This window comes from Rana temporaria, chromosome 3 (assembly GCF_905171775.1).
Source record: "Rana temporaria chromosome 3, aRanTem1.1, whole genome shotgun sequence".
Taxonomy (NCBI): Eukaryota; Metazoa; Chordata; class Amphibia; order Anura; family Ranidae; genus Rana; species Rana temporaria.
This window is the reverse complement of record NC_053491.1, coordinates 378440391-378467094: the sequence shown is the minus strand read 5'-3', so window position 1 is coordinate 378467094 and position 26704 is coordinate 378440391. Positions and strand designations below refer to the sequence as shown.

General features: G+C 42.4%; 1 protein-coding gene across 2 annotated transcripts in view; it reads left to right on the top strand.

Annotated features, from left to right (window-relative positions):
• Window positions 1–24511, top strand: part of LOC120932850 (aldo-keto reductase family 1 member C1-like) — a 67434-nt gene extending 42923 nt beyond the window's left edge. For both annotated transcript variants that reach the window (XM_040345637.1, XM_040345636.1), the window contains 6 exons: window positions 9906–10073; window positions 16696–16812; window positions 21525–21602; window positions 22141–22263; window positions 22871–22980; window positions 24310–24511. In XM_040345637.1, coding sequence (XP_040201571.1) covers window positions 9906–10073; window positions 16696–16812; window positions 21525–21602; window positions 22141–22263; window positions 22871–22980; window positions 24310–24496 — 783 coding nt within the window. In that variant the 3' untranslated portion in view covers window positions 24497–24511. The remainder of the gene's footprint in view (window positions 1–9905; window positions 10074–16695; window positions 16813–21524; window positions 21603–22140; window positions 22264–22870; window positions 22981–24309) is intronic.
• Window positions 24512–26704: the final 2193 nt, after the last annotated feature.

The following is a 26704-nucleotide window of genomic DNA, read 5'->3' as shown; positions in this document are numbered from 1 at the left end:
AGACCCTGTTGACAAGAAATTGGAGTTATTAATAAGGGCTTCCTTTTTTTGGCCAGTTCAGCTATTCAGCCAGCTGTTGCAGCAATTGGTATTTGCCAGTCTGTAAAGGATTAGGTCAAATGGCCTGATATGCCTAACCAGGAGGATGATCTGTCTGAAAGTAAGACAAATATTTCTCGAGCGTTGCCTTTTGCTGTTGACACCTTAAAAAGGATTCAATACAGCAGGTTTCTCATTTGGCTTGCTTGTCTGTACATATGCACAGACTTTTATGGCTTAAGAACTGGTCAGCTGAGCTTCCTTGTGAAAAGTTATTGTCAGGTTTCCCTTTTCAGGGGGAATGTTTATTTGGTGATCACTTGGACAAATATATCCAAAAGATTTTCGGAGGGAAGAGTTCTCTACTTCCTGTGAAGAAAAGCACCAGACGTCCTTAGCAAGGCCAGGGCTAGAAAAAGCTCTGGCTCCAAAATTCTCCTAAACCCAGCACCAAGCCCTCCTTTCGAGGGGATGCCCCCACTTCATCGGTGGGGGGAAGGCTGCTGCACTTTGTGGACATTTGGAGAACAATAATTCAGGACGAGTGGGTAACCTCAATTATATCTCACGATTACAAGCTGGAGTTGCAGGGGTTCCCCCTGAGAGGTTTTTAAGATGCAGCATTCCCTCGGATCCTCCAAAAATAAACTTATTGCTTCAGTCACTACATCATCTAGTGCATCAAGGAGTGATTGTAGAGGTTCCTGCATACGAAAGGGGCACAGGGTTTTACTCAAACCTGTTTACGGTTCAGAAACCAAATGGGGGCACAAGGCCAATTTTTGACCTAAGAGTGGAGAGATGGAGTCTGTCCGGGAGACTTTCTAGCCTCCATCGATATAAAAGACACGTATTTACACGTACCTATCTTTCAGCCTCATCAGAGGATCCTACGTTTTAAAAAAACAGTAGAGGAATGTATAAAGGTTGAATGAAGGATGGATGGCCGCACTCCAAAAACTGTACAGGTTGTCTTTTTATGAACAGCAAAAGCATTACCAGATTACAGCAACAGAAACAGGGGACAGCCGACGTTTCGCACAAAATCAGTGCTTATTCATGGCTTAGTAGAGGAAGAGTAGAGGAATGTAATTTTCAGTTTGTGGCTCTACCCTTCGGGCTTTCTACAGCTCCCCGGGTGTTCACAAAGGTCCTAGCATCAGTACTGGGTTGTTAAAGGGCCCAAGCGAGGTGCTCGGATATCTGGACGACCTCCTGCTCAGAGATCACTCTGGAACAGGCTCTAGAACAGAGCATGATATACACACTGCAGTATTTGAAAAGCTGAATCATAAATACCGAAAAGTCAGCATTGAAACCAGCTCAAGGTCTAAAGTATCTAGGTCTGATCCTAGAAACGGTCCAAGCAAGAGTATTCTTGCCATCTGTAAGGATCTGTGCCCTGAAGGTTCAGGTGTGTCAGATAAGGGGCACCAGACAACCCTCCATTAGGCTCTGTGTGAGTCTTCTAGGGAGGATGGTATCTGCCTTCGAGGCAGTGCCCTATGCCCAGTTCCATTCCAGGCCTTTACAACAAGACATCTTGTTGACTTGGAACAGAAGAGGAAAAGCCCTGGTTTATCCAATGTACTTATCTCCTCAGGCACGCTTGAGCCTAAACTGGTGGTTGCAGGATCAGAACCTGCGAAAATGAAAATCCCTTCTCCCGGTAACTTGGAGAGTACTGACTACAGATGCCAGTCTCTCAGGCTAGGGAGCAACCCTAGAAGGGCTCACAGCTCTGAGGAAATGGTCAGGGACAGAACAGATCCTGCCCATCAACGTCCTCGAATTACTGGCAGTACGTGGTCCCTACACCCAGAGGTGTTCCAGGAAACTTGCCAACATTGGGGATAGCCATTGTGGTAAAGGACCGTGGCATCTCAGGACCAGTGGTGTCTACCCTAGTGAATGCTAGAAAAGCTGTCACTAGGAATATTTATCATAAGGTTTGGAAGACTTATATTGCTTGGTGTGAAGCCAGAAAATGGCATCCTCGGAAATATGTGATTGGGAGAATTCTCTTTTCTACAGTTAGCTGTGGAAATCAAATTGGCTTTGAGTACAATCAGAGGTCAAGTTTTGGCGATATCAGTATTCTTGCCAAGGCCTTTAGCCTCCCATTCACTGATCTGAGCCTTTATTCAGGGGGCAGCTCACTTGCTTCCCCCCGATAGTGCACCTATATGTCATTGGGACTTGAATTTGGTGCTGTCTGTGTTACAGAAGCAACCATTTGAACCTATTAGGGAAATTTCATTAGACTTGCTGTCACACAAGCTAGCCTTCCTAAAGGCTATCACCTCGGCTAGAAGGGTGTCGGAGTTGGCGGCCCTTTCATGCAGGGAACCATACTCGATCCTTCACCACGACAGTTGTGTTACGACCTGTTCCATAATTTTTGCCAAAAGCGGTGTCGGACTTTCAATTAAATCAGGACATTATTTTTCCACCTTTTTTCTCTCAGTCTCATTCGGCGAAGAGAGACGACTGCATTCTTTGCACGTTGTCTAGGCAGTCAAGATTTATTTGTCTAGATCCCAACCTAGAAGAAAAATTCCTGGAAAAAATAAATACAGTGAGGAAAATAAGTATTTGAACACCCTGCTATTTTGCAAGTTCTCCCACTTGGACTGATCTAGAGAAGATCTGTGTGGAGGAGTGGGCCAAAATCCCTCCTCCAGTGTGTGCAAACCTGGTGAAAAACTACAAGAAACGTTTGACCTCTGTAATTGCAAACAAAGGCTACTGTACCAAATATTAACATTGATTTCCTCAGGTGTTCAAATACTTATTTGCAGTTGTATCATACAAATAAATAGTTAAAAAAATCATACATTGTGATTTCTGGATTTTTTTTTTTTTATTATGTCTCTCACAGTGGACATGCACCTACGATAACAATTTCAGGCCCCTCCATGATTTCCAAGTGGGAGAACTTGCAAAATAGCAGGGTGTTCAAATACTTATTTTCATCACTGTACTTACAGTTTGGATCGAGGATCAGACTCCTTTTGTTTTACCAAAGGGACCCAAGAAGGGGCAGGCAGCTTCCAAGGCTTCCTTTGACAATTGGGTCTGTCAATTGGTCATTCATGCCTACGGTCTGAAGCATAAAGCTCCTCCCTTTAGGCTGAGCGCTCATTCTACCAGGGGTGTAGGAACCTCCTGGGCTTTTCGCCATGCGGTATCTGTGGCTCAGATTTGTAAGGCTACTACCTGGTCTTCAGTGCATATGTTCACAAAATGTTATCAAGTGGATGTTCGAGCAGCCTAGGATTCGCTTTAGGGCGCAGTGTACTGCCGGCTGCTGTATAAGTTCTGATGGCTATTGTTTGGCAGGTTGTCTCCCTCCCCTCAAGGCTATTGCTCTGGGATGTCCCAGCAGGTAATAACTATTAGCCTGACTCTGTGTCCCATGATGTATGAAAAATAAAAGATTTTACAGGTAAGTATAATGACAAATCCTATTTTTACACGTAGGAGAGACGTATCGGAATTGGCCTGGATGGCAAGGGGTTAATTACCATAAGTAAGTAATATACAAATAATTATTACCGTATTTATCGGCGTATACGCGCACTTTTTTGCCATTAAAATCGTGGGTGCGTGATATACGCCGATACCCGCTTCCCGCGCCGTGTTTGAACCACTGCGCCAACATATACCGAGCGCAGTACACTCGGGAATACACGGGCAGGCTCGGCTCCTCTCGTGGTCACGTCCTGTGCATCCTGTACGTCCTTTACGCGAGAGGAGCCGAGCCTGCCCGAGTATACCTGAGTGTACTGCGCTCGGTATATGTCGGCGGAGTGTTTCAAACACAGCGCAGGAAGCGGGGATCGGCTGAAGAACACAGCGGGGAGGACACCACGATTGCCGCAGAAGAACGCCGGACCGGATAAGGCAGCCGATGGACGCGATGGACGCCGGGCAAGACACCGACGAGGGGCATCCAAACTGTAAGTATTTATTTTTTCCAGGAATTTTTCTTCTAGGTTGGGGGTGCGCGCTATACGCCGGGGCGCGGTATAGGAAGATAAATACGGTATATGTTGTTTTTAAGGTAATGTACTATATTTTCAAAATCTGTACTCAACCAGTAATTTCACAGTTAAATAGATAAAACATTATTTTTTTTATGTTATAACATATAGCATATCAATATATGATTTACCTTTTCAACAGAATCAGTTTCTCCCTCTTAACTGTGTGAGAAAAACATGGGATTGTGGGTAAATCTTAGACCCCTTTCACATTGGAGGCGTTTTTTCAGGCGATTTATCAATAAAAATAGCACCTGTAAAGTGCCTGAAAAAAAGCCTCCCCTACAATTCTAGTGTGAAAGCCCAAGGGTTTTCACACTAGGGCGCTGCGCTTGCAGGACGTCAAAAAAAGTCCTGCAATCAGATTCTTTGCAGCGCTTTAGGAGCGGTGAATACACCGCTCCTAAAGCGCCCCTGCCCATTGAAATCAATCTTTGCATGCGCTTTTAATCCTTTTTTCGGTCGTTAGCGGGGGTTAAAAGCCCCCCGCTAGCGCCCAAAAAGTGATGCAAAAATTACGGTAAAGCGTCGCTAAAAATAGCGGCGTATTACTGCCGATGCCTGGGCGCTGCAAGTGTGAAAACACTCTTATATACATACAGTTGCAATAAAAAGTATGTGAACCCTTTTGGAATGATATGGATTTCTGCACAAATTGGTCATACAATGTGACCTGATCTTCTTTTAAGTCACAACAATAGACAATAACAGTCTGCTTAAACTAATAACACACACAGAATTAAATGTTACCATGTTTTTATTGAACACACATTCACAGTGCAGGTGGAAAAAGTATGTCAATCCCTAGACTAATGACATCTCCAAGAGCTAATTGGAGTGAGGTGTCAGCCAACTGGAGTCCAATCAATAAGATGAGATTGGAGGTGTTGGTTACAGCTGCCCTGCCCTATAAAAAACACACACCAGTTCTGGGTTTGCTTTTCACAAGAAGCATTGCCTGATGTGAATGATGCCTCGCACAAAAGAGCTCTCAGAAGACCTACGATTAAGAATTGTTGACTTGCATAAAGTTGGAAAGGGTTATAAAAGTATCTCCAAAAGCCTTGCTGTTCATCAGTCCACGGTAAGACAAATTGTCTATAAATGGAAAAAGTTCAGCACTGATGTTACTCTCCCTAGGAGCAGACTGCTCAATGAGGTGAAGAAGAATCCTAGAGTGTCAGCTAAAGACTTACAAAAGTCTCTGGCATATGCCAACATCCCTGTTAGCGAATCTACGATACGTAAAACACTAAACAAGAATGGATTTCATGGGAGGATACCACAGTGGAAGCCACTGCTGTCCAAAAAAAAAACATTGCTGCATGTTTACAGTTTGCACAAGAGCACCTGGATGTTCCACAGCAGTACTGGCACAATATTCTGTGGACAGATGAAACCAAAGTTTAGTTGTTTGGAAGAAACACATAACACTATGTGTGGAGAAAAAAAGGCACAGCACACCAACATTAAAAACCTCATCCCAACTGTGAAGTATGGTGGTGGGGGCATCATGGTTTGGGGCTGCTTTGCTGCGCCAGGGCCTGGACGGATTGCTATCATCGAAGGAAAATTAATTCCCAAGTTTATCAAGACATTTTGCAGGAGAACTTAAGGCCATCTGTCCACCAGCTGAAACTCAACAGAAGATGGGTGTTGCAACAGGACAACGACCCAAAGCATAGAAGAAAATCCACAACAGAATGGCTTAAACAGAAGAAAATACGCCTTCTGGAGTGGCCCAGTCAGAGTCCTGACCTCAACCTGATTGAGATGCTGTGGCATGACCTCAAGAAAGCGATTCACACCAGGCATCCCAAGAATATTGCTGAAATTAAACAGTTCTGTAAAGAGGAATGGTCAAGAATTACACCTGACCATTGTGCACGTCTGATCTGCAACTACAGGAAACGTTTGGTTGAAGTTATTGCTGCCAAAGGAGGTTGAACCAGTTATTAACCTCCCTGGCAGTATGATTATGTCTGGAATTTTGTACCAAAAGCGGTACAATTTTTTGCATGGAAATTTGGCATATATATATATTGTAGACTTACAATTCTTAGGAATAACTCACTTGCTCAGTTGCAGAATTGTCGCTGTCATTATTTTTATTGTTTGATGATGAATTTCCCCACAAATCGATATCAGTCAATTCTGCAAGTGATTCTAATTTATTTTTGCTGTTTTCTAGCTGGTCTAAAGCCACTTTTGACATAAAGGGACACTTTTTGGTTGCTATGGACAATCTCCAGTTTCCAGGCAGAAAGAACAGTTTTTATTATATACAACTACATGCAGAACACTGGGCAGACCACTAGGGACAAAGGGGGTGTGTATTTATTTCATACAGTACTGTAATCTGTAAGATTACAGTATACTGTATGTGTATTGTGGTATTTGACTTTTTGAATTTGGCGCCAAACTCCGTCCCCATGCGTCGTAACGTCGCAGGGAACGGAGCTCGGCGGCACTGTGAATCGAGCGAGGAGACACAGCGGAGGAGCTCGCACACACAGCGGGGACACATTGCAACTGTAAACACATTTTGTTTTACACTCTCGGCTCAATGCAGAGCTATAGGTCAGACTCATCAGAGTAGGAAGGGCTCTACTCTGCTGCATGCTTGCAGGGGACATGCTTTTCTATTCAGGCTAGAGCTGCCTTCTAAAAAAAAAAAAAATACTGAAAGACTTTGCAGATCTTTTGTTTTAGTGCACCAAGAATGTATTTAGTTGACTTAAACTGAATGCTCAGTTGGGCACCAAGCCATACCATTCATTTAAAATGTGGCGCCAACACACCTCAATGATTAAAAAGATGTATGTGACCCCTGATTGTTTTTTTTTTTTCTTTTTTTATAATTGACAATGTTTATTAGATTGCAACTACATCATACAGTGGTTTGAAACATAAACAAAAGAGAATAAAGAAATAAAAGGGAATTAGTAGTCACCAGCAGCTCTGAAATGGGCATGGAGGCCTACGTATTACAAAATTAACACACAAACCACAGACATAGATCAACTAGGAACAGCACTTCGTATCATACAGATGTAGCGCTGAAGTAATTACAGCGCAGGCTTCTCTCACAAAACAGACCATCAATAGGGTCTGTGATTTACATTTGTGTGGCCTGCTATTCCAGAAAAAATAAAAAAATAATTCAAATAAAACAAAAAAAGAGAAGAGCAAAAGAAAAGTAATAAAAAGAAGGAGAAAGAGAGGACAAGTGAGGGGGAGAAAGAGGAGAGAGGAAGAGCAAGGAAAGGGTATAAGAAAGTCCCAAACAGAAGGGCACGTCCCTTGTGGGCTTCAAGCAACCGTGTTGTATAGAACAGGGGGGGGGGGGTGTCTCATGAGATCATGGGGGGTCTATTCGTTGATGCCATGGTTCCCACGTTGCTGTATGTCGGTCCACCCGGTCTGCCAGCCTAGCCTTCATGGACTGCATGACTTCCACATCCTTAATTCTGGAATAAAGATCAGATAGAGACGGAGGATTTTGTTGTTTCCAGTAAAGGGCTACTAGACATCTGGCTGCTGTTAAAATTTGTGTGGCCAACTTTTTAGCTAGTGTGGAAAGTTTAGAAGGGGGGAGGCCCAGTAAAAAGAACGTAGGGGAGAGAGGGATATCTACCTCGAACAGCCGGTGAAGCAGCCCCTGGACCGAATGCCAATGGGACTGGAGGAATGGGCAGCTCCAGTAAACATGAAGTAGCGTGCCCCGGTCCTGGAGACATCTCCAGCAGCGATCCGAGGCCGATGGAAAAATAGCATGCAGGCGTGCCAGAGTCAGGTACCAGTGGAAGAGTACCTTGTATGTGTTCTCTTTGTAAAGAGTACACATAGAACTCTTGGCTGCCCAAGACCATATGGTGGCCCATTGTTCAAGGGTTAGCTCCTCTCCAAGGTGTTCCTTCCATTTACACATATAGCTATGTTTCCCCCGGGCGACAATATCATAGGAAATTAAAAGCTTAAATATGTCCGAAGTAAGCCCTTTCTGTGTAGGTCCTAATAAGATTAAGCATTCAAATAGGGATGGCTTTGAGAATTGGAGGGTAGGGGTGATGGTAAGAGCGTAGTGTCTGATTTGGAGGTAACCAAAAAGGGTGATGCGGGGGAGTTCGTGTTTATTCCTGAGTTTGTCGAAGGGCAACAAAATCCTAGAAACTGGGTTCACCAGATGTCCATAATGAAAGAGATTTCTCTGCAGCCAGGGGGAAATCATCTGGGAGGTTAAGCTGTCAGGTAGTTTAGGGCTGTAAAGAAAAGCTGTTACCAAAGAGGCCTCAGATTGTAGGGGGGTGTTGCGATTTAGTTGTCTCCAAATAGTGCGTAAAAAGGTTCATAGTATGTAGTAGACGTGTGCATTTGTTTTCGCCCAAATGCATTTTTGTTAGAATTTCAGGTATTTTCGTTTTAACAAACGAAAATGAAACACACAGAATACGAAAACCGAAAGATCCGACATAAACAAATGCTTTATTTTCGTATTCGTTGGTAGAATGTGCCTAACCTTAAATCTATTAGTCCAAGATTATTCTACATAGAGAAAAAAGATTCGAAATAATGATGATGATGAATGTTATTGGCTGATTGTAACCAAAGAGGAGGAGCAGTAAAATAGCTAGAACTAACGTGACAATTCAACATGAACGACGAAGATTCGACAAAGCATTGAAAAACATACAAACGTCGAATCTGTCATTGAAGGCTTATGGTGTCTGTTGATAGTTCTAAGAAGATTCGATGGAGCAGCTCAACTGTACGACGCTGCTATCATACATTTCCGGTCAAATGCTCGGCCCATAGGCTATAGAAAAATTCTAATGTTGGTTGAATAGTAATAATAAATAAATATAATTTTTACTAGTCATACAACATTAGAATTCTACTATAGCTTGTAGGCGGAACATTCGATGTATGATTGCAGCGTCGGACAGTTTCGCTGCTCCGTCTAATCTTCTTTGAACATTTGACAGACACCATAAGCCTTCAATGACAGATTCAACCTTAATTTGTTTGGATTTTCGGACAAAAGCAATTTCCAACGAAAAACAAAATAAATAAAAATGATTTTCGGGAGTAACTAAATAAATGTATTTTTCAGACGAAAACAAAATTCCGAAACTAAATATTTCAGTATGTCTAGTATGTAGTAGGGCGGTGGAGGGGACATCAGCATTAGTGTTCCACAGTAAGTTGTTTGGGTGGATGGGGGCTAGCCAAATTTTATCTATTTTAGTCCAGCGATTATAGGCCGGAAGGGTAACCCAGGAAGCTATAGCCCTCAATCGTGGACCCCTGATTTTTTTATGCAACATACCACAAAGCATGGCGAGTGTAACAACGCACTACCTAAACTAACATGCTTTAAAATTGTAGCTCAAAACAATGAAAATAGTACTGCTCGAATGTCTCCCCAAAATTGGTGCAAGACAGACAGAATTGGCTCACCAGGCTCCAGTAGACTTCAACAAAATGGTGGCCGTCTGCACACAGACACCGACTCCCTGTTGCATAAATATGAATGAGATAGGTAAAAGATGGCTTCAGCTCCTGTTCTCTACCTGTAGAGCACTCCTCAGATGTGTTTGGCGTTGGGGGCTTAATTAAGACTCTAAGATTAAGCCTTGAAAAGGCCGAAACACATCTGAGAAGTTCTCTACAGGTGGAGGACAGAAGCTGAAGCCTGCAAATACTTTAGTTAATTATTGTATGAGGGTCTCTAGAGGCATTATGGCATCTTCAGCTTTTGAAACACAATTTCTTCATAATTTATCATTGTTTTTTTATTTTGTTGCCTTTTTTTTGCAGTACACTAAAGAACAGGCAGGGGAGGCTACAAAGGTGGCCATCAATGTTGGCTATCGTCATATTGACTGTGCTTTCATCTATGGCAACGAGGTGGAAGTTGGGCTGGCTATCAATGCAAAGATTGCTGATGGAACGGTGAAGAGAGAGGACATTTTCTACACCGGAAAGGTAAAGGTTCTATAAAAGTGTATGATTTCATTTTAGCCACCAATTTGAACTGACTGTTAAACCCATATTCTCCAATTAAGGCCGCGTACAGACGAGCATACATGTACGATGAAACCGTTTTCACCGTACATGTATGCCCGGGGATTTCTGTATGGTGGCTGTACTCACCATCATACAGAAATCCGCGCGTAAACAATACGCGGGGCGTGTCCGCGCCGTCGCCGCGACGATGACACGGCGACGTGGGCGGCCCTGCCAGTTAAATGCTTCCACGCATGCGTCGAAGTCATTCGAGGCATGCGAGGGATGGCGGGCGCTCGGACATGTACGGTAGGTCCGTACAGACGACCGAACATGTCTGAGGGGACAGGATTCCAGCGGGCTGTTTTAAAACAAGTCCGGAAATATTTGCCCGCTGGGAAAAGGCCCGGCGGGCAAATGTTTGCTGGAATCCTGCCCGCTCGGGCCTACACACGACCGAACATGTCTGCTGAAACTGGTCCGCGGACCAGTTTCAGCAGACATGTTCGGTCGTCTGTACGGGGCCTGACTGTAAAGAAATACAATTACAGAAATACAATAATCCTGCATGTCTATCTTTGTGGCACAAAAACAAAGCCAAAAATGTAATTTAATTTAAAAAGATACATAATTAAAACCTCCTTGTGGTTTTTATCATCTGTGATTTATGTGACCTGCATTATTTTCTCTTTTTTTTTCTTTGTAATTAGTCTTTGCATGCTCGACTTGCTTAACAAAAATATATAAATACATTAAAGTCAATTAATCAATTAATCAATAAAATGTCCCAGAATGCAGTTCTTCTCTCCTGGTGTTCATGTGACTTCATGTTGTAGACTGTGCTTTTTAAGTGCATGTAAACCCTAATGCTTTATTCTAGTATATTTGGCAATTAATCACACTCAGTTACAATACAATATGGCTATTGTTCCTGATTATTGATGATGCTGATTAAATAAATTCTGTGTAGCTGGGCCTGTGTGCTTTATTTAAAATGTTGCAGTTAATCCCAGGGAATACATGATTAGCTAGCAGCTTTAGCCCCCATTCACATCGGCATGATTTGACATGTGACTTGATAGGTCAAATCGTATGTCAAATTTGAGCCTATTGCCAGCAATAGGAGCATCCCAATTGGTGCGATGCCAACATTGCGGCACCGCACTGATTTCCAAAAGTAGTTCCTACAGTACTTTTGGCAAATTCGGGGGCGATTTCAATAGACATCTGTGCATGAACCCGCACAGATGTCTTTCAAGTCGCCCCTGAAGTCAAACTGAAATGCAGCTTTGAAATCGTGCGAGTTCATCTGATTTCAAAGCCGTGTTTAGTGTGAACGAGGGCTAATCAAGATCTCAGCCTTAACTAGATTGCATTTGCTAAAATTTGCTAATGTACCGTGTATCAATAAAACAAAACAAAAAAGAACAAAAGGAAAAAAAAGAATGTTTCCTGACAATAAATCAAACGTCAATCACGTCATCAAGCAATGTAGATCTTCATCAATCAGGATGACCTGCCACCCGATGATGTTACATCACAAATGCTACTCATGTCACAAATAACAGATTCCAGCCCGGCCATACTTGGTCAATGACGTCACCTGGGATCCCTGGCCAGGGATGTATCATTTAACCTTAGTAGTACTACCACCACTAAATGACAGATCTCTTGCTGGTTTGGTTACAAGCAGAAGAAAGCATGGATCTCCAGTTAGCTGCAGTAAAGGACAGATAACCACCTGCTTTCGGTAAACAAACCAGTCACGTAGGGGTTACATTTTATTGCTTCATAACTTCACATGCAGCTTTAAGATCTCCCCCAACCCCAAGTACTCTGTTTAATGGATTTGTGTATTTTTGAATGTTGCCCTTTAAGCCAAATTAAAAGATTCTGTTCTCCCTGTATCAGGTATGTGTCAGGTATGTGTCAGGTATGGAAGTGCTTAGCTACTCTGCCCTTTTTAAATAAAAGCTCCCAACTTAGGCCCCATTCACACCTGGGCATTTTGGGATTGTGGCAGAGATCCTTGGTGTGCTGGTAACATTCTCTTGCTTTGACTAGATACGGTTCCAGCCTACAGATTCTACAGGAACCTGTGTGTTGAGAATAGTGAGTTGAAATCGCGGTGCGGTTTTGCCACAATTGTGGCCCCACCATAGTGGGGCGCTTGTTGTCAGTGAAGTTAAGATGTTAACTGAATGCCTTCTGCCCAGACACGTTCTTGGGCTCATGTTACTGTGGATTCTGTATCTTTAAAATTGCTCAGTCAGTCATTAACATCAAATAGTTTATTATTTAAAGAATAGGTAAAGGCAAACTTTTTTGTCTTTGAATTTAACTTTTATTTTTTATTTTTATTTTATTTATTTTTTATGTTGAAGTATGGAGGGGTTAGCATCTCATTTGGGATGTATTGCTGCCTGTATGGCTGCTGGAGAGATGAAATCTCATGGTTCTCAGCAGTGAGACAGTGGGCTGTGTTCTGAATAATACCTTATAGTTCCCAGCTATGAGACTTTAAAGCAGGCATGTCCAAAGTATTTTAATACGGTCCCCCTGGTGATTTGGATATATAAATCTTTTGTGGTCCCCAGGGCCACAAAAGATATATATCGTATTTATCGGCACTGCCTCAGAGGGGGCAGGACAAGCGCTGTCAAATTACTTAGAGGAGAATCTCCTGTTTACTTGGTGGTGTCTGTAATAGGAAGCATCCTGTGCTGCCATTGGATGACTGTTCTATCATTGGAGGCGGGACTTTGTATTAAAGAGGCCACCAAGTAAACAGGAGATTCTCCTGTATGTAATCTGTTGGCGCTTGTCTCCCCCCCCCCTCCCTGTCCCCTCCGAGGCTGCAGATGGGCATCGATCAGGCTGCACTGATGGCAAGGCTGCATTCATGGCACATGTGAGGCTGCATTGATTGCAATGGTAAGGATGCATTCATGGCAATGTTGAGGCTGCAGATAGGCACTGATTAGGTCGCATTGATGGGCACCGACCGTTATTTTGCTTAACAGTTCTCTATTTAAAATGAAACTTCCCTCTCAAAGTGAAGGTGCGTGATATATGCCTGTGCGTGTTAACCTGCTGAGCGGTAATCCCGAGTCTGGTTCGGGGTGGAATTTCAGCACCAATAGCGGTAACCCCCGAGCCAGACTCGGGATTGCATTGCAGGATACAGGCAGGGAATTACTTACCTTGTCCCTGGATCCTGCGAGGTCTCCCCGTTGTGTGATCGAGCGGTGTCCTCCTCGCTCGATTCACAGTGCCGAGTGCCGCCGAGCTCCGTTCCCTGCGATGTTACGACGCACGGGGGCGGAGATCGGTGCCAAATTCAAAAAAGTTAAAGCGGATGTGCCAGTAAAAAAAAATATTAAAAGCCAGCAGCTACAAATACTGCAGCTGCTGACTTTTAATATTAGGACACTTACCTGTCCTGGAGTCCAGCGCCGTCCGCAGCAGAGGACGAGCGATCGCTCGTCTCTCTGCTGCTCTCCCCGCCATCCTCAGTGAGGGAACCAGGAAGTGAAGCACTCCGGCTTCACTACCCAGTTCCCTACGGCGCTTGCGCGAGTCGCGCTGCGCCCGCCGATTGGCTCACATGCTGTGTGCTGGGAGCCGAGTGTTCCCAGCACACAACGGGGGACAGACAGGAAGTCTGGAACAACCCGTCGTTTGCCCGAGACGTGTGGCCGGAAGTGAGTGCAAATACCTGTCTTTTGACAGGTATCTGCACCCCCCTCCCCCTGAAAGGTGTCAAATGTGACACTGGAGGGGGGGCGGGTTCCGATCAGTGTGAGTTCCACTTTAGGGTGGAGCTCCGCTTTAAAATACAGTATACTGTAATCTTACAGATTACAGTACTGTATAAAATAATTACACACCCCCTTTGTCCCTAGTGGTTTGTCCAGTGTCCTGCATGCAGTTTTATCAAATTAAAAACTGTTCTTTCTGCCTGGAAACTGGAGATTGTCCATAGCAACCAAAAGGTGTCCCTTTATGTCAAAAGTGCTTTTAGACCAGCTAAAAAAAAGCAATATTAAATTAGAATCACTTGCAGAATTGAGCAATAGCAATTTGTGGGGAAATTCGTCATCAAACACTGAAAGTAATGACAGCGACAATTCTGCAACTGAGCAAATTTTAGTGTTTTTAAATTGATTACATTATTGAATAATTTTTATTATTATTATATTATTATTTATTATAATTATTTATAGTTATTTATTATATTATAATTTATGATTTTGTTTTTTAAACTTTATCATACCCGAGATGTCTACTAGACTCTTGTTTGGTCAGATTTAAGTGAGTTATTCCTAAGAATTACAGGCCCTCACGCATGTTCACTTCATCAAATCTGGCCCTCTTTAAAAAAGTTTGGACACCCCTGCTTTAAACGATAAGTTCACCTTTGTTTACCTTTTTCTCCCATATGTAACAATATAGCATTAATGTACTTTTTTTCGTAAAAAAACAAAGCTTTCCATTAAATCTACAGTCATTTAATTCACTTGTCCTCATCCATGTTTCCAAATGTATCCATTACTTCTGCCTTACTTCCTGGTCAGGCTTTCGGTCATGACACAGGAAGGCTGGCCTCATTAGCACACACTCTGCATCATTTACCCTCCTACCTACTCACCCATTCCCAGCTGTATGTTTTTTTAAAAGAAATGCAATCAGTGATTACTCTTCTCACTAAATACACAATAAACAATTAGATAGTGTATGGTCATCTTTATGCAAGTACATAGGAGGGGAACAGAAACACTCAGCTGTTAAGCCACGTTCATATCTTTGCATAGCAGGAACTCTCATTCCCACATGCCTTTTTTGTTTTTTAGCGAGGGGGGAAGGCGTTTTTGAGAATTTTCACTCATCACACATAGAGCAGCCCATCCACCTGAATGGGTTTCCCCACACACAGCAATCGCCCCAAAGAAGTTTTAGAACATATTTTTAGTGTGGAGCTTGGTGCATTTTTACTGGGATTTTTGGTGCAGCTAATTTCTGAAATGCAAGGAAACGCACAGATGTGAATGGCATGTGAATTAAGCATTTTGGAGTATCCCGTGCCCCTTACCTCTGACCTGTTAAAGTTCTGCAATCAATATATCTTTAAAATACATCCCCTAGACTGTTTAATAGAGGCAGAGTGAATGGACAGTTACCCGTGTGATTGGTAGCCTCTACACTGTTTGGGGAAGAACCAGTTAAAAAGAACAGATGCTCCTTAGGGTTAGCACTACATTTGCCTTGTAAAATGCCAAAATAAGAACAAATAACAAGATTCAGCTCCTTTAGACTTCCCATATAGTGTTAGGCGCTATGTTTGAGGTTCACAAACTTTCTGCCTGGTTCTTCAAACACCCAGCAAACCAGACTTGTTCGCTCATCTCTACTTATCATTACTGGGGTGGGAACAATCTAGGAAACCTTTTGAAAACAACTGCAGGGTCCTCCATCTTCAAACTGAAATTTGGAAAATCATGCTAAGGGCACATGTAAAAGCATCAAAGACCTAAAACCAGGGCTTTTTTTCAGGGGGAACTCAGTTCCACCACCTCTGGCTCAGACCCTTTGGTGCCTGCTCACCACAATCACTTGTAAACACAGAAGTCTGGTTTCTGTGTTTACAAGTGACAGCTTTGTAACAACCCAAACTCTGCACTCTGTATGTAATGCAATTCTGGTATTTAATGCCCCTTTAAGACCCTTCTACTGTTTGTGAAATCTGAACGGGTCGTGGTTGAGTTCCTGCACCTATTTTCTGAGAAAAAAAGCTCTGCCTAAAACTAAGTAGATACAACCAGTGGATGCAGACTGGATAGAGAATGCATAATAAAGGAAACAGGGACTGCAGAACTACAGCTGGCCTTAGCTGTATATGTGTTTGACTGTGTGATTGTATGGAGCACCATCTTTCCATAGGAACCCACAATTAGATTTTTATAGCTTAAATCAAATTTAAATTAGCTAAAGGCTTCTTACATACACACAATCGGACTTCCATCTGACTTTTCCGTAGATTTTTGTCCGAAGGGGCGTTGGCCGTGAACATATATATCACATGGCAGAACATTTTCAGCCAACATTCACCAAATCACGTGGTTTTTCTGCTTTTTACCACCACCCTTTGGGAAACTTCTGCTATTTTCTGATGTTTAGCATTGGTTCTGAGCATGCGTGTTTGTACTCTGGATCTTAGTCCGATGGACTTGTGTACACACGATCGGATGATCCAACGTAACACATTTGTCCGTCGGACCGTTGTTGTCGTAAAGCCTGATCGTGTATATGGGCCTTAAGGTGCTTCATAGGTGTATCAAAATAGAAGATGTGCAGTCTTACTGTTGGTTCTCTTTAGAAAGCACCCACATCCTGCTGAGCCTGATCTACACTGTCACTCTGCAATTAACAAAGCTCATGCTCCCCTTGGTTGGAGAGCTCTAGCCGGGACTTAGCAGGTATGTGTATTGCCTCTGCAGAGAGACTGCTGCTTCTGCAGGGGATAGTATTTGTTACGGGTCTTTTATACTACCTCATATCACTTTTGTTGACCAAATTATTTTTGTTCACTTTTAATTTCAAGCTGTGGAATAATAATCATGCCCCAGAAAGGGTCCGTCCGGCTCTGGAGAAATCTCTAAAGGATCTCGGACTAGATTACATGGATCTTTTCATAATCCACACACCTGTGGAATTTAAGGTAGGTTCACACATCATCCCTATACAGGCTTGTATGACAGTGATTACATTTAAAACAAGGTGACCAATTACAAATTCATTTTCTTTGTTCTGACTTGATTTTCTCTTATATTCAAAATATATTTCTTAATGAGACTGAAGACTAAATAAAAAAACGACAAATAATAATTTTCCATGTTGTTTAGATAATTATGAAATATTGAACATGATTATTTCATATTTACAAAAACCAGCCAGCTGCTGGGACGTTACCCTTATTTTCATACTGTTTGTTCACTAGGCTAATCAAATTGACTATTGTTTACAAACTTTATTACACACACAGCTTAATGGTTCAAAGTACTTTGTCACTCATCTAGAGTTTTTTTAATGATTGAAACATAGTTAGTTAGGTTGAAAAAAGACACAAGTCCATCTAGTTCAGCCATAAAAAAAAAAAAAAAAAAAAATATCGTACAATCCCCTATACCCAATCCTATACCCACAGTTGATCCAGAGGAAGGCAAAAAAAAACAGCAAAGCATGATCCAATTTGTTACAGCAGGGGAAAAAAATCCTTCCTGATCCCCCGAGAGGTAATCAAATTTTCCCTGGATCATCTTTACCTACAAATGTTAGTACCCAGTTATATTATGTACATTTAGGAAAGTATCCAGGCCTTTTTTAAAGCAATCTACTGAGCTGGCCAGAACCACCTCTGGAGGGAGTCTGTTCCACATTTTCACAGCTCTCACTGTGAAGAAACCTTTCCGTATTCGTAGATGAAATCTCTTTTTCTCTAGATGTAAAGAGTGCCCTTGTGTCCTCTGAGTTGACCGTAAAGTGAATAACAACACCAAGTTCACTATATGAACCCCTTATATATTTATACATGTTGATCATATCCCCCCTTAATCTCCTTTTCTTAAGAGAGAATAAATTCAGTTCCTCTAATCTTTCCTCATAGCTGAGCTCCTCCATGCCTCTTTTCAGTTTGGTTGCCCTTCTCTGCACTTTCTCCAGTTCTCCGATATCCTTTTTGAGAACTGGAGCCCAAAACTGAACTACATATTCCAGATGAGGTCTTACTAATGATTTGTACAGGGGCAAAATTATATCTCTGTCTCTGGAGTCCATACCTCTCTTAATACAAGAAAGGACTTTGCTCGCTTTGGAAACCGCAGCTTGGCATTGCATGCCATTATTGAGCTTATGATCTACCAAAACCCCCAGATCCTTCTCCACTACGGATCCCCCCAGTTGTACTCCCCCTAGTATGTATGATGCATGCATATTCTTAGCCCCCAAGTGCATAACTTTACATTTATCAACACTAAACCTCATTTGCCACTTAGTCGCCCAATTAGACAGAGCATTTGATTCGGCTTGTAAATTGGAGACATCCTGTAAGGAAGTTATTCCAATGCATAGCTTGGTGTCATCTGCAAAGACAGAAATGTTACTTTTGATCCCAGGCCCAATATCATTCATAAAGATATTAAAACGTAAGGGTCCCAGCACTGAACCTTGGGGTACACCACTGATAACCTTGGACCATTCAAAGTAAGAATCATTAACCACGACTCTCTGAATTCTGTCTTTTAGCCAGTTTTCTATCCATTTACAAACTGATATTTCCAATCCTGTAGACCTTACCTTACACATGAGCCGTGTGTGCGGAACTGTATCGAATGCTTTTGCAAAATCCAAGTATACCACGTCCACAGCCACGCCTCTGTCCAAGGTTTTACTTACCTCTTCATAAAAAGAAATCAGGTTTATCTGACAACTTCTGTCTTTCATGAATCCATGCTGTCTGTTGCTTAAAATGTTTTTTTTCCAGCACAAACTATGTGATCTTTTATTAATCTCTCCAGTATCTTCCCAACTATAGAAGTTAAACTAATAGGTCTATAGTTACTTGGTAAAGACTCTGTTCCCTTTTTAAATATAGGCACCACGTTTGCCCTGCGCCAATCCAGTGGTACTATTCTCGTCATGAATGAGTCCCTAAAAATTTGATACAGTGGGCCATATTCAGATAGGTCAGCGGATCTTTAGATCCGCGTAACCTATCTGATTTACGTTACGCCGCCGCAAGTTTTTGAGGCAAGTGCTTAATTCAGAAAGCACTTGCCTGTAAAGTTGCGGCGGCGTATCGTAAATTCCCCGGCGGAATTCAAATTCCGCGGCTAGGGGGCGTGTAAAATTTAAATCAGGCGCGTCCCCGTGCCGAACAAACGGCGCATGCGCCGTCCGCTAAATTTTCCAGCGTACATTGCTCCAAATGACGTCGCTAGGACGTCATTGGTTTCGACGTGAACGTAAATTACGTCCATCTGTATTTGCGAACAACTTACGCAAACGACGTAAAAAATTCAAAATTCGACCCGGGAACGACGGCCATACTTAACATAGGATACGCCGCATATAGCAGGGGTAACTATACGCCGGAAAAAGCCGAACGCAAATGACGTAAAAAAAAAGCGCCGGGCGGTCGTTCGTTTCTGAATCGGCCTAACTCCTCATTTGCATATTCCTCGCGTATACAAACGGAAGCGCCACCTAGCGGCCAGCGTGAGATTGCAGCCTAAGATCCGACGTTGTAAGTCACTTACACCTGTCGGATCTTAGGGAGATCTATGTGGAACCTGATTCTATGAATCAGGCGCATAGATCCGACCGACGGAACTCAGAGATACGACGCGTACCAGGAGATACGCCGTCGTATCTCTATCTGAATCTGGCCCAATGGCTTTGAAATTACAGATCTCGATTCTTTTAGGATCTGTGGGTGGATGCCATCTGGTCCTGGTGCTTTATCCACCTTTATTCTGTCTAAATATTTCTGGACCATATCACTTTTGAGCCATTGTGGATCATTTGGGGCAGTGTCAATACCACCCCCATTATGGACACAAACTCCCCCATGCTCATTTGTATACACAGAGCTAAAGAAAGTATTTAATAAGTTAGCCTTCTCTTTGTCCCCAGTCACCCACTCTAGATTATTTTGTCCACAGACGCTATGGGTGGATTTGTGGCGCATTTCGGCCACTAGCGGGGCGGTTTTAACCCCCGAGAAAGGGTTAAACCCACCAGCAATGCGCTGCTGCAGCAGCGCATTGCGGGCGGTATAGCCACGTTGTCCCATTGATTTCAATGGGCAGGAGCGGTAAACACACTGCTCCTTCACCGCTCCAAAGATGCAGCTAGCAGGACTTTTTTTACCGTCCTGCTAACGCAACGCTCCAGTGTGAAAGCCCTCTGGCTTTCACACTGGAGACAATGGAGCAGCTGTTTGAGGACGGATTGCAGGCACTATTTTTAACGCTATAGCGCCTGCAATACGCCCTCAGTGTGAAAGGGGTTTAAAGGGCCTACATGCTCAGACCTGACCTTTTTACTAATAATATATTTGAAGAGTGGTCCTATCTTTTGCAATCTTTCATTCGTTTTGAATTTTTGCATCCTTGATTACCTTTTTACATATTCTGTTATATTCTTTGTAACATTTAAATGACACTAGTGTTCCTTCATTTTTATATTTTTAAAACGCTCTTTTCTTATTTTGTATAGCTTTTTTAACTTTGACTGTGAGCCACATTTTTTTAGCCTTTTAAACTTATTGCCCATGGGAATATACTTTGCAGTGAGTTCACAAACAGTCTTTTTGAAGAATTCCCATTTCTGTTCTGTGTTTATCGATGCCTATATTCCCCCCCATTCTAAGTCCTGGAGAGCAGCCCTCATCCTTGGAAAATGTTCTCTCTTGAAGTTAAGTGTTTTTATCTTTCCTGTATGTGTTTCTTGCTTACAGCTAACATCAAACAGACAGGTTTATTCAGTAATGCAAAGACCATCCATGCATTGCACAGTTCACACTTGTGCGGTGCGAATTCCAGCTCTGTTTTCTCTGCAAAGACTTGTTCAGCGGTTCGTCTGCGTTGTAGCTGCGGATTAGCTGACCTAGGGGAGGGGGGGGGGGGAGTGGAATGAGCAGGGAGAGACTTCCTGTTCAGAACGGAACACATCTGCAAATCTTAGAAGATAATGTGCAAACAATTCGCACCACAATGCCTAGAAAACGTACACATTTTATGGGCAATGCGCAGTGCGAATGCATCGCACATATGTGAACCAGCCTCATTAAAATAAATGTATTTTAAAATGTTATGAGCCGCAACCAATTCACATATGTGTGAACCGAGCCTTAGTACACACGACCGGTTTTCTCTGCAGAATTCAGCCAGAAACTCGATGGGAGACGTATTCTGCCGAGAAAACCGGTCGTGTGTACACTTTTCGTCAAGGAAACCGATGAGGATCTCGTCGGGCCAAAAAGAGAACATGTTCTCTATTTCCTCGTTCGTCAATGGGAAAAGTTGGCTCGCCGAGATCCTCGGCAGCTTCACAAGGAACTCGACGAGCAAAACTATGTGTTTTGCCCGTCGAGTTTCTCGGACGTGTGTACAGGGCCTGAGTGTTCTAAGCTCACTAAATTTGAACTTTATTTTGTAATTTTATTTTTGTATTTCTTGTCTCAAAAAGACAGCTTTTTCTTATAATCATATTTTTCATTCGATATTATGATTACACTAAGATAAAATTGGCTTAGGTTGCAGATGGTTCGGTCATTAACAATGCTTTTTTTAAATGCCCACTTAGACAGTTGGTGTATCTCTGAGGACTGATTCTCCATAAACCAGAATTCTTCTCCCTCTTTCTTCCCAGCCTGGAGATGATCCATATCCCAAGGACGAAAATGGAAAATTTATTTTTCACAACACTGATATCCGGGATACCTGGAAGGTAAGCTGGGAAATTTGGTCATTGATTCTGGGCTCAGTGAATTCTCATATAAGCTTTGCTGTCAATATTTTTAAATCTTCAGTATTCATTAAAATAATACCTGGAGGTCCTGCAATGAAGGTCTCTAATTGGGCACTTCCTGTGTGGGGTGACACTACTCTGCCCGTTTCCCAATTGTGATCTATATTGTCTTCTTGTCACACAATGGATACATTTAGCTGGATTTGGCTTTAACTTCAACGGGCAGAAAGGGATCTCTTATTGCACTTTAAGACCTGTAAAAAAATGGAATACTGCTCCACAGATACTGGCTGTGCTGACACAGTAGACTGTTCAAAAAGAGGGTTGTATCTGTTTCTAAATACACACAAACTAAATGATTTCTAATATTTATAAGGAATGATTTTGTATTATGTGATTATGCAAGTATTTGATTGCTTTAAGATGGCAGGAAGGATTTTTTTCTTGTTCAAAAAATTAAATCACACTTATATACATGAATATTTTTTTTTTTAACTATGTAACTGGTGATTTCCAGGCTTTGGAGGCTTGTAAAGATGCCGGACTGGTCAGATCAATCGGAGTGTCTAACTTTACTCGCAAACAACTGGAGCTGATCCTCAGTGCACCGGGACTGAAGTATAAACCTGTCTGTAACCAGGTAACTACAGTGATTAAATGGGGAGAGACTTTAGGGAACAAATCTATTGTATAGAAAATAAGGGAAACATTGTTTTTATATCAGCTCTAGAATTTATTCTTACTAATGTCGGTTAAGGTTCTCATTTATCTAGGTCAGGGTATAGCAAATAGTGGCTCAATTTAACTGGACCTGTTCTATAATGTTGAAGATGTTTCCCCATCTAGGTGGCTTGCTCAGTTCTAAAGCAACCCTTTCATAAAAAAGCTCCTTTAGCTGTACTTCTCCTATAGATCACAGGAGTGCAGTTCATTCTGCACTCATGTGACCCATTTTCCCCAGACACTGGGCTTAAGCACCTGTCACACAGCTGGTCGAAGCTCGGGAAAGATCACGACCATATGGTCAGGATCCACCCACATGCCTGAACCGGCACCCGTCTCAGACTCTCAGTGAGCCACTGAGAGCCTGATCCAGCCGCTCCCACCCCTTCACAGCTCAGCGCTCCAGTGAGCGCAAGGGGGCAGAGCAGGGAGCCAGTGACTGACAGTCAATTTTTTTTCTTGTTTACTAAAATATGTTTTTAATGTGGCATTCTCCCTAACCAGTACAATGTTTCTCTCTGCAGGTGGAGTGCCACATATTCTTTAATCGGAGCAAACTGCTGGAATTCTGTAAATCCAAAGACATTGTGCTGGTTGGGTACAGCGTCCTGGGCTCAAGTAGAGCTGAGGGCTGGTAAGTGCAAATGTAACTAGTTAGGTACCTAGGGCACATCTCATACACCCCCAAATCCTTTTATCCTCTGTCCACGTCCACTCATGCAGCTGCTGGTACTTGCTGTTTGACAACAAAGGCGCTGTTCTGCGAGTCATAGCTGCTCTAAGCAACCAATTCAGCTTTATTCAGCAAAAACAGCTTTTCCAAGAGTATTTGCTAAAATGTAAACACATATGGATCTTTCACTTTCACATAAAAACTAAATGCTAAAAAGAAAATGTTTTTTTTTATTTTTTTTAAATATGTGTTTCCTGATTAAAACTTTATTAACACTTTACATAATTAGCCCTCAATAACTCCTTCCTTCACTAATTTTACTTAACTGTTGGAGGTATGGGAAATGTTTTTCTTAGGGCTGTTACTGATTACAAATTATGTGTTCGATTAATCGTTTTTTTTTTTTTAATCGATTAATCGACTGATTTTGATTAATTATAACGCACATACAGATCCAACTACTTTTAGCTGATCTCCTTGCAGGCTGATTCCCAGTGCAGCTACCAACCACGGGAAAAATGGATAGTAGGATACAAAAAACACACAAAGGCATCCCTCGATGGGAATAGCATTACAACTTTTATAGTCTTCAAGTAGGTAACAAAATAAATATTGCACTGGAGATAAAATTGATGTAGCTACATAAACTGTAAAAATGGTGCGCATAATACCAAGCGGTATGATACTGGTATAAAAATGTGTACACCGATACCACTGCTGAATCCAGATGAGGAGAGGTTAACATCAGTCCGTCGGCATGTAGATGTCCCGTGTAGGGAACCATCCCAACTCCCAGTGGATGGCTGTATCCCAGGTTGATAGAGGGAAGTGATAGAGGGAAGTGTAATAGCCCTTGCGTGTGACAGATAGTGAGGTCCCACCGGCTTGCAGATATGAAGGCACAGCAAAGGAGCCCTTTAGATGGACACGGCAAGCCCTGCTGGTGTTCGTGACATCACGGATCTCCGACAGAACTCCCTAAAGGCCCGGAAGCCGGCGGAGAGGTGAGTTCCAATCAAAAGGATTTTGATTGATCCAAAAAATTTGGATCGATAAAAATAATTTAAGATTAATCGAGGAATTAATAGTTAATTTCCACAGCCCTAGTTTTTCTGTCACAAATATCATTTTTCTGAATTTACATTTTGGTTTAACCCTAAGAGTGGAATTCCCTTCATCCACCTTGTATGGATAAATGAAAAAATAAAAAGCTGTGTATGGCCAGCTTTAGAGTTTGCAATCTACTTTAACAATAGAAAAAAAATCAGCTTCTTATCTTTTGTCTAAAAGGATAGATCAAAACTCACCCCAAGTGCTGGAAGATCCTGTTCTCAATGAAGTGGCGAAGAAGGTTGGATGGTCTGCAGCGCAGGTGGCGATGCGTTATCTACTGCAGAGAGGGATTGTTGTCCTCGCAAAGAGCTTCACTGCAGAGAGAATCAAACAAAACATCCAGGTGATTCAAACACAGATATGAACCATCTTAAAATGTGACAGTCTATAAGAAATTCCTGGTTAAAGATCAGCTCCGGAAAAAAGGTTGTATTTTGTTTTAGATAAAGCATGGAAAGTTTGGAAGCTCTCTCATGTTTGTAATACTCTATAGGGGAGATTTACTAAAACTGGTGCACACAGAATCTGGTGCAGCTGTGCATTGTAACCAATCCCCTTCTAGGTTTGAGGCTGGGTTCACACTACTACACTACTTTCATCCTACTTTGCTCTGTGTTCAATGTTTCCCTATGAGAGCGTCTTGTAGCGTCCTACACAAGTCGGTCCAACTTTGAAAATGCTCCCTGTACTACTTTTGGTCCTACATTGATCCTACTTCAGCCCATTGAATATCATTGAAGTCGGACCAAAGTAGTATCCTGTTCATGAAAGTAGGATGGATGTAGGACCAATGTAGGATAAATGTAGGACCAATGTAGCAGAGCAAAGTAGGATGAAAGTAGTATAGTAGTGTGAACCCAGCCTGAGGCTGGGTTCACACTTGTCCTACAAACGGTCCTACATTGGGAGCCTCATGTAGCATGACGTGTGAAAATCAATGTTTCCCTATGAGAGCCGTCTTAACTGGTCCTACACAAGTCGGTCCGACTTTGAAAATGCTCCCTGTACTACTTTTGGTCCTACATTGATCCTACTTCAGGCCCATTGAATATCATTGAAGTCGGACCAAAGTAGTATCCTGTTCATGAAAGTAGGATGGATGTAGGACCAATGTAGGATAAATGTAGGACCAATGTAGCAGAGCAAAGTAGGATGAAAGTAGTGTAGTAGTGTGAACCCAGCCTTAGGCTGGGTTCACACTACTACACTACTTTCATCCTACTTTGCTCTGTGTTCAATGTTTCCCTATGAGAGCGTCTTGTAGCGTCCTACACAAGTCGGTCCGACTTTGAAAATGCTCCCTGTACTACTTTTGGTCCTACATTGATCCTACTTCAGGCCCATTGAATATCATTGAAGTCGGACCAAAGTAGTATCCTGTTCATGAAAGTAGGATGGATGTAGGACCAATGTAGGATAAATGTAGGACCAATGTAGCAGAGCAAAGTAGGATGAAAGTAGTGTAGTAGTGTGAACCCAGCCTTGATTTTCACACGTCATGCTACATGAGCTCCCAATGTCGGACCGTTGTCGGACAAGTGTGAACCCAGCCTCATTGAACAAGCTGAAGATTGGCTACTATGCACAGCTGCACCAGATTCTGTGTGCACCAGTTTTAGTAAATCTTCTCTTTTGTAAGTCTTTTGGTAATTTTTCTCCAACAAACACCCAGTTGGGTACTCTCTGCAACAGGGAAGCAGAGCAACAAAATCACATGTTTAGCAGAGTGAGGAAGTGTAAAGGCCTGTACACACGATCGGATTATCCGACAGAAATTGTGTGATGGCAGGCTGTTGTCGGAAAATCTGACCGTTTGTATGCTGTATGATCAGACAATTGTTGTTGGATTTTCCTCCAGCTAATGTTGAATAGCATGCTTTTAAATTTTCTGACAACAAATGTGTGTTGTCAGATTATCCGATCCTGTGTACACAAGTCCTTCGGACAAAACTCCAAAGTACAAACACGCATGCTGAGAAGCAATGCGTTGGCCATGAACTTGTCTTGCATAAAAACAGCAAATAATTGTCGGGCAACAAATACGAAACAACGTGTTTTTTCAGATCTTTAGCGCCACCCTTTGGGCAATTCCTGCTAATGTTATGTTATGGTTAGCATTGCTTCTGAGCATGCGTGTTTGTACTTTGGGGTTTTGTCCGAAGGACTTGTGTACACACGATCGGATAATCCGACAACACACATTTGTTGGCGGAAAATTTTAAAGCATTCTATCCAACATTTGTTGGCGGAAAATCCAACAACAATTGTCCGATGAAGCATATAAACAGTCGGATTCCCCGACAACAGCCTGCCATCACACAATTCCCATCGGAAAATCTGATCGTGTGTTCGGGCCTTAAGAGATGCATCTTAAAGACTGTCAACATAGATTATATGGTGAATCTTTTGCAGTGACCATCAAAGCTGCCCTTGTATAACATGATGCTTGCACATAGTCTGCAACAGCGGTGAAACAAAAAAAAAAGATTTTTACCTATAGATTCCATAGAAAAAAAAAAAAATATTTGCAAACCAAATTGCCAAAAAAGCCTAGTCCTGTCCCCCACCCAGA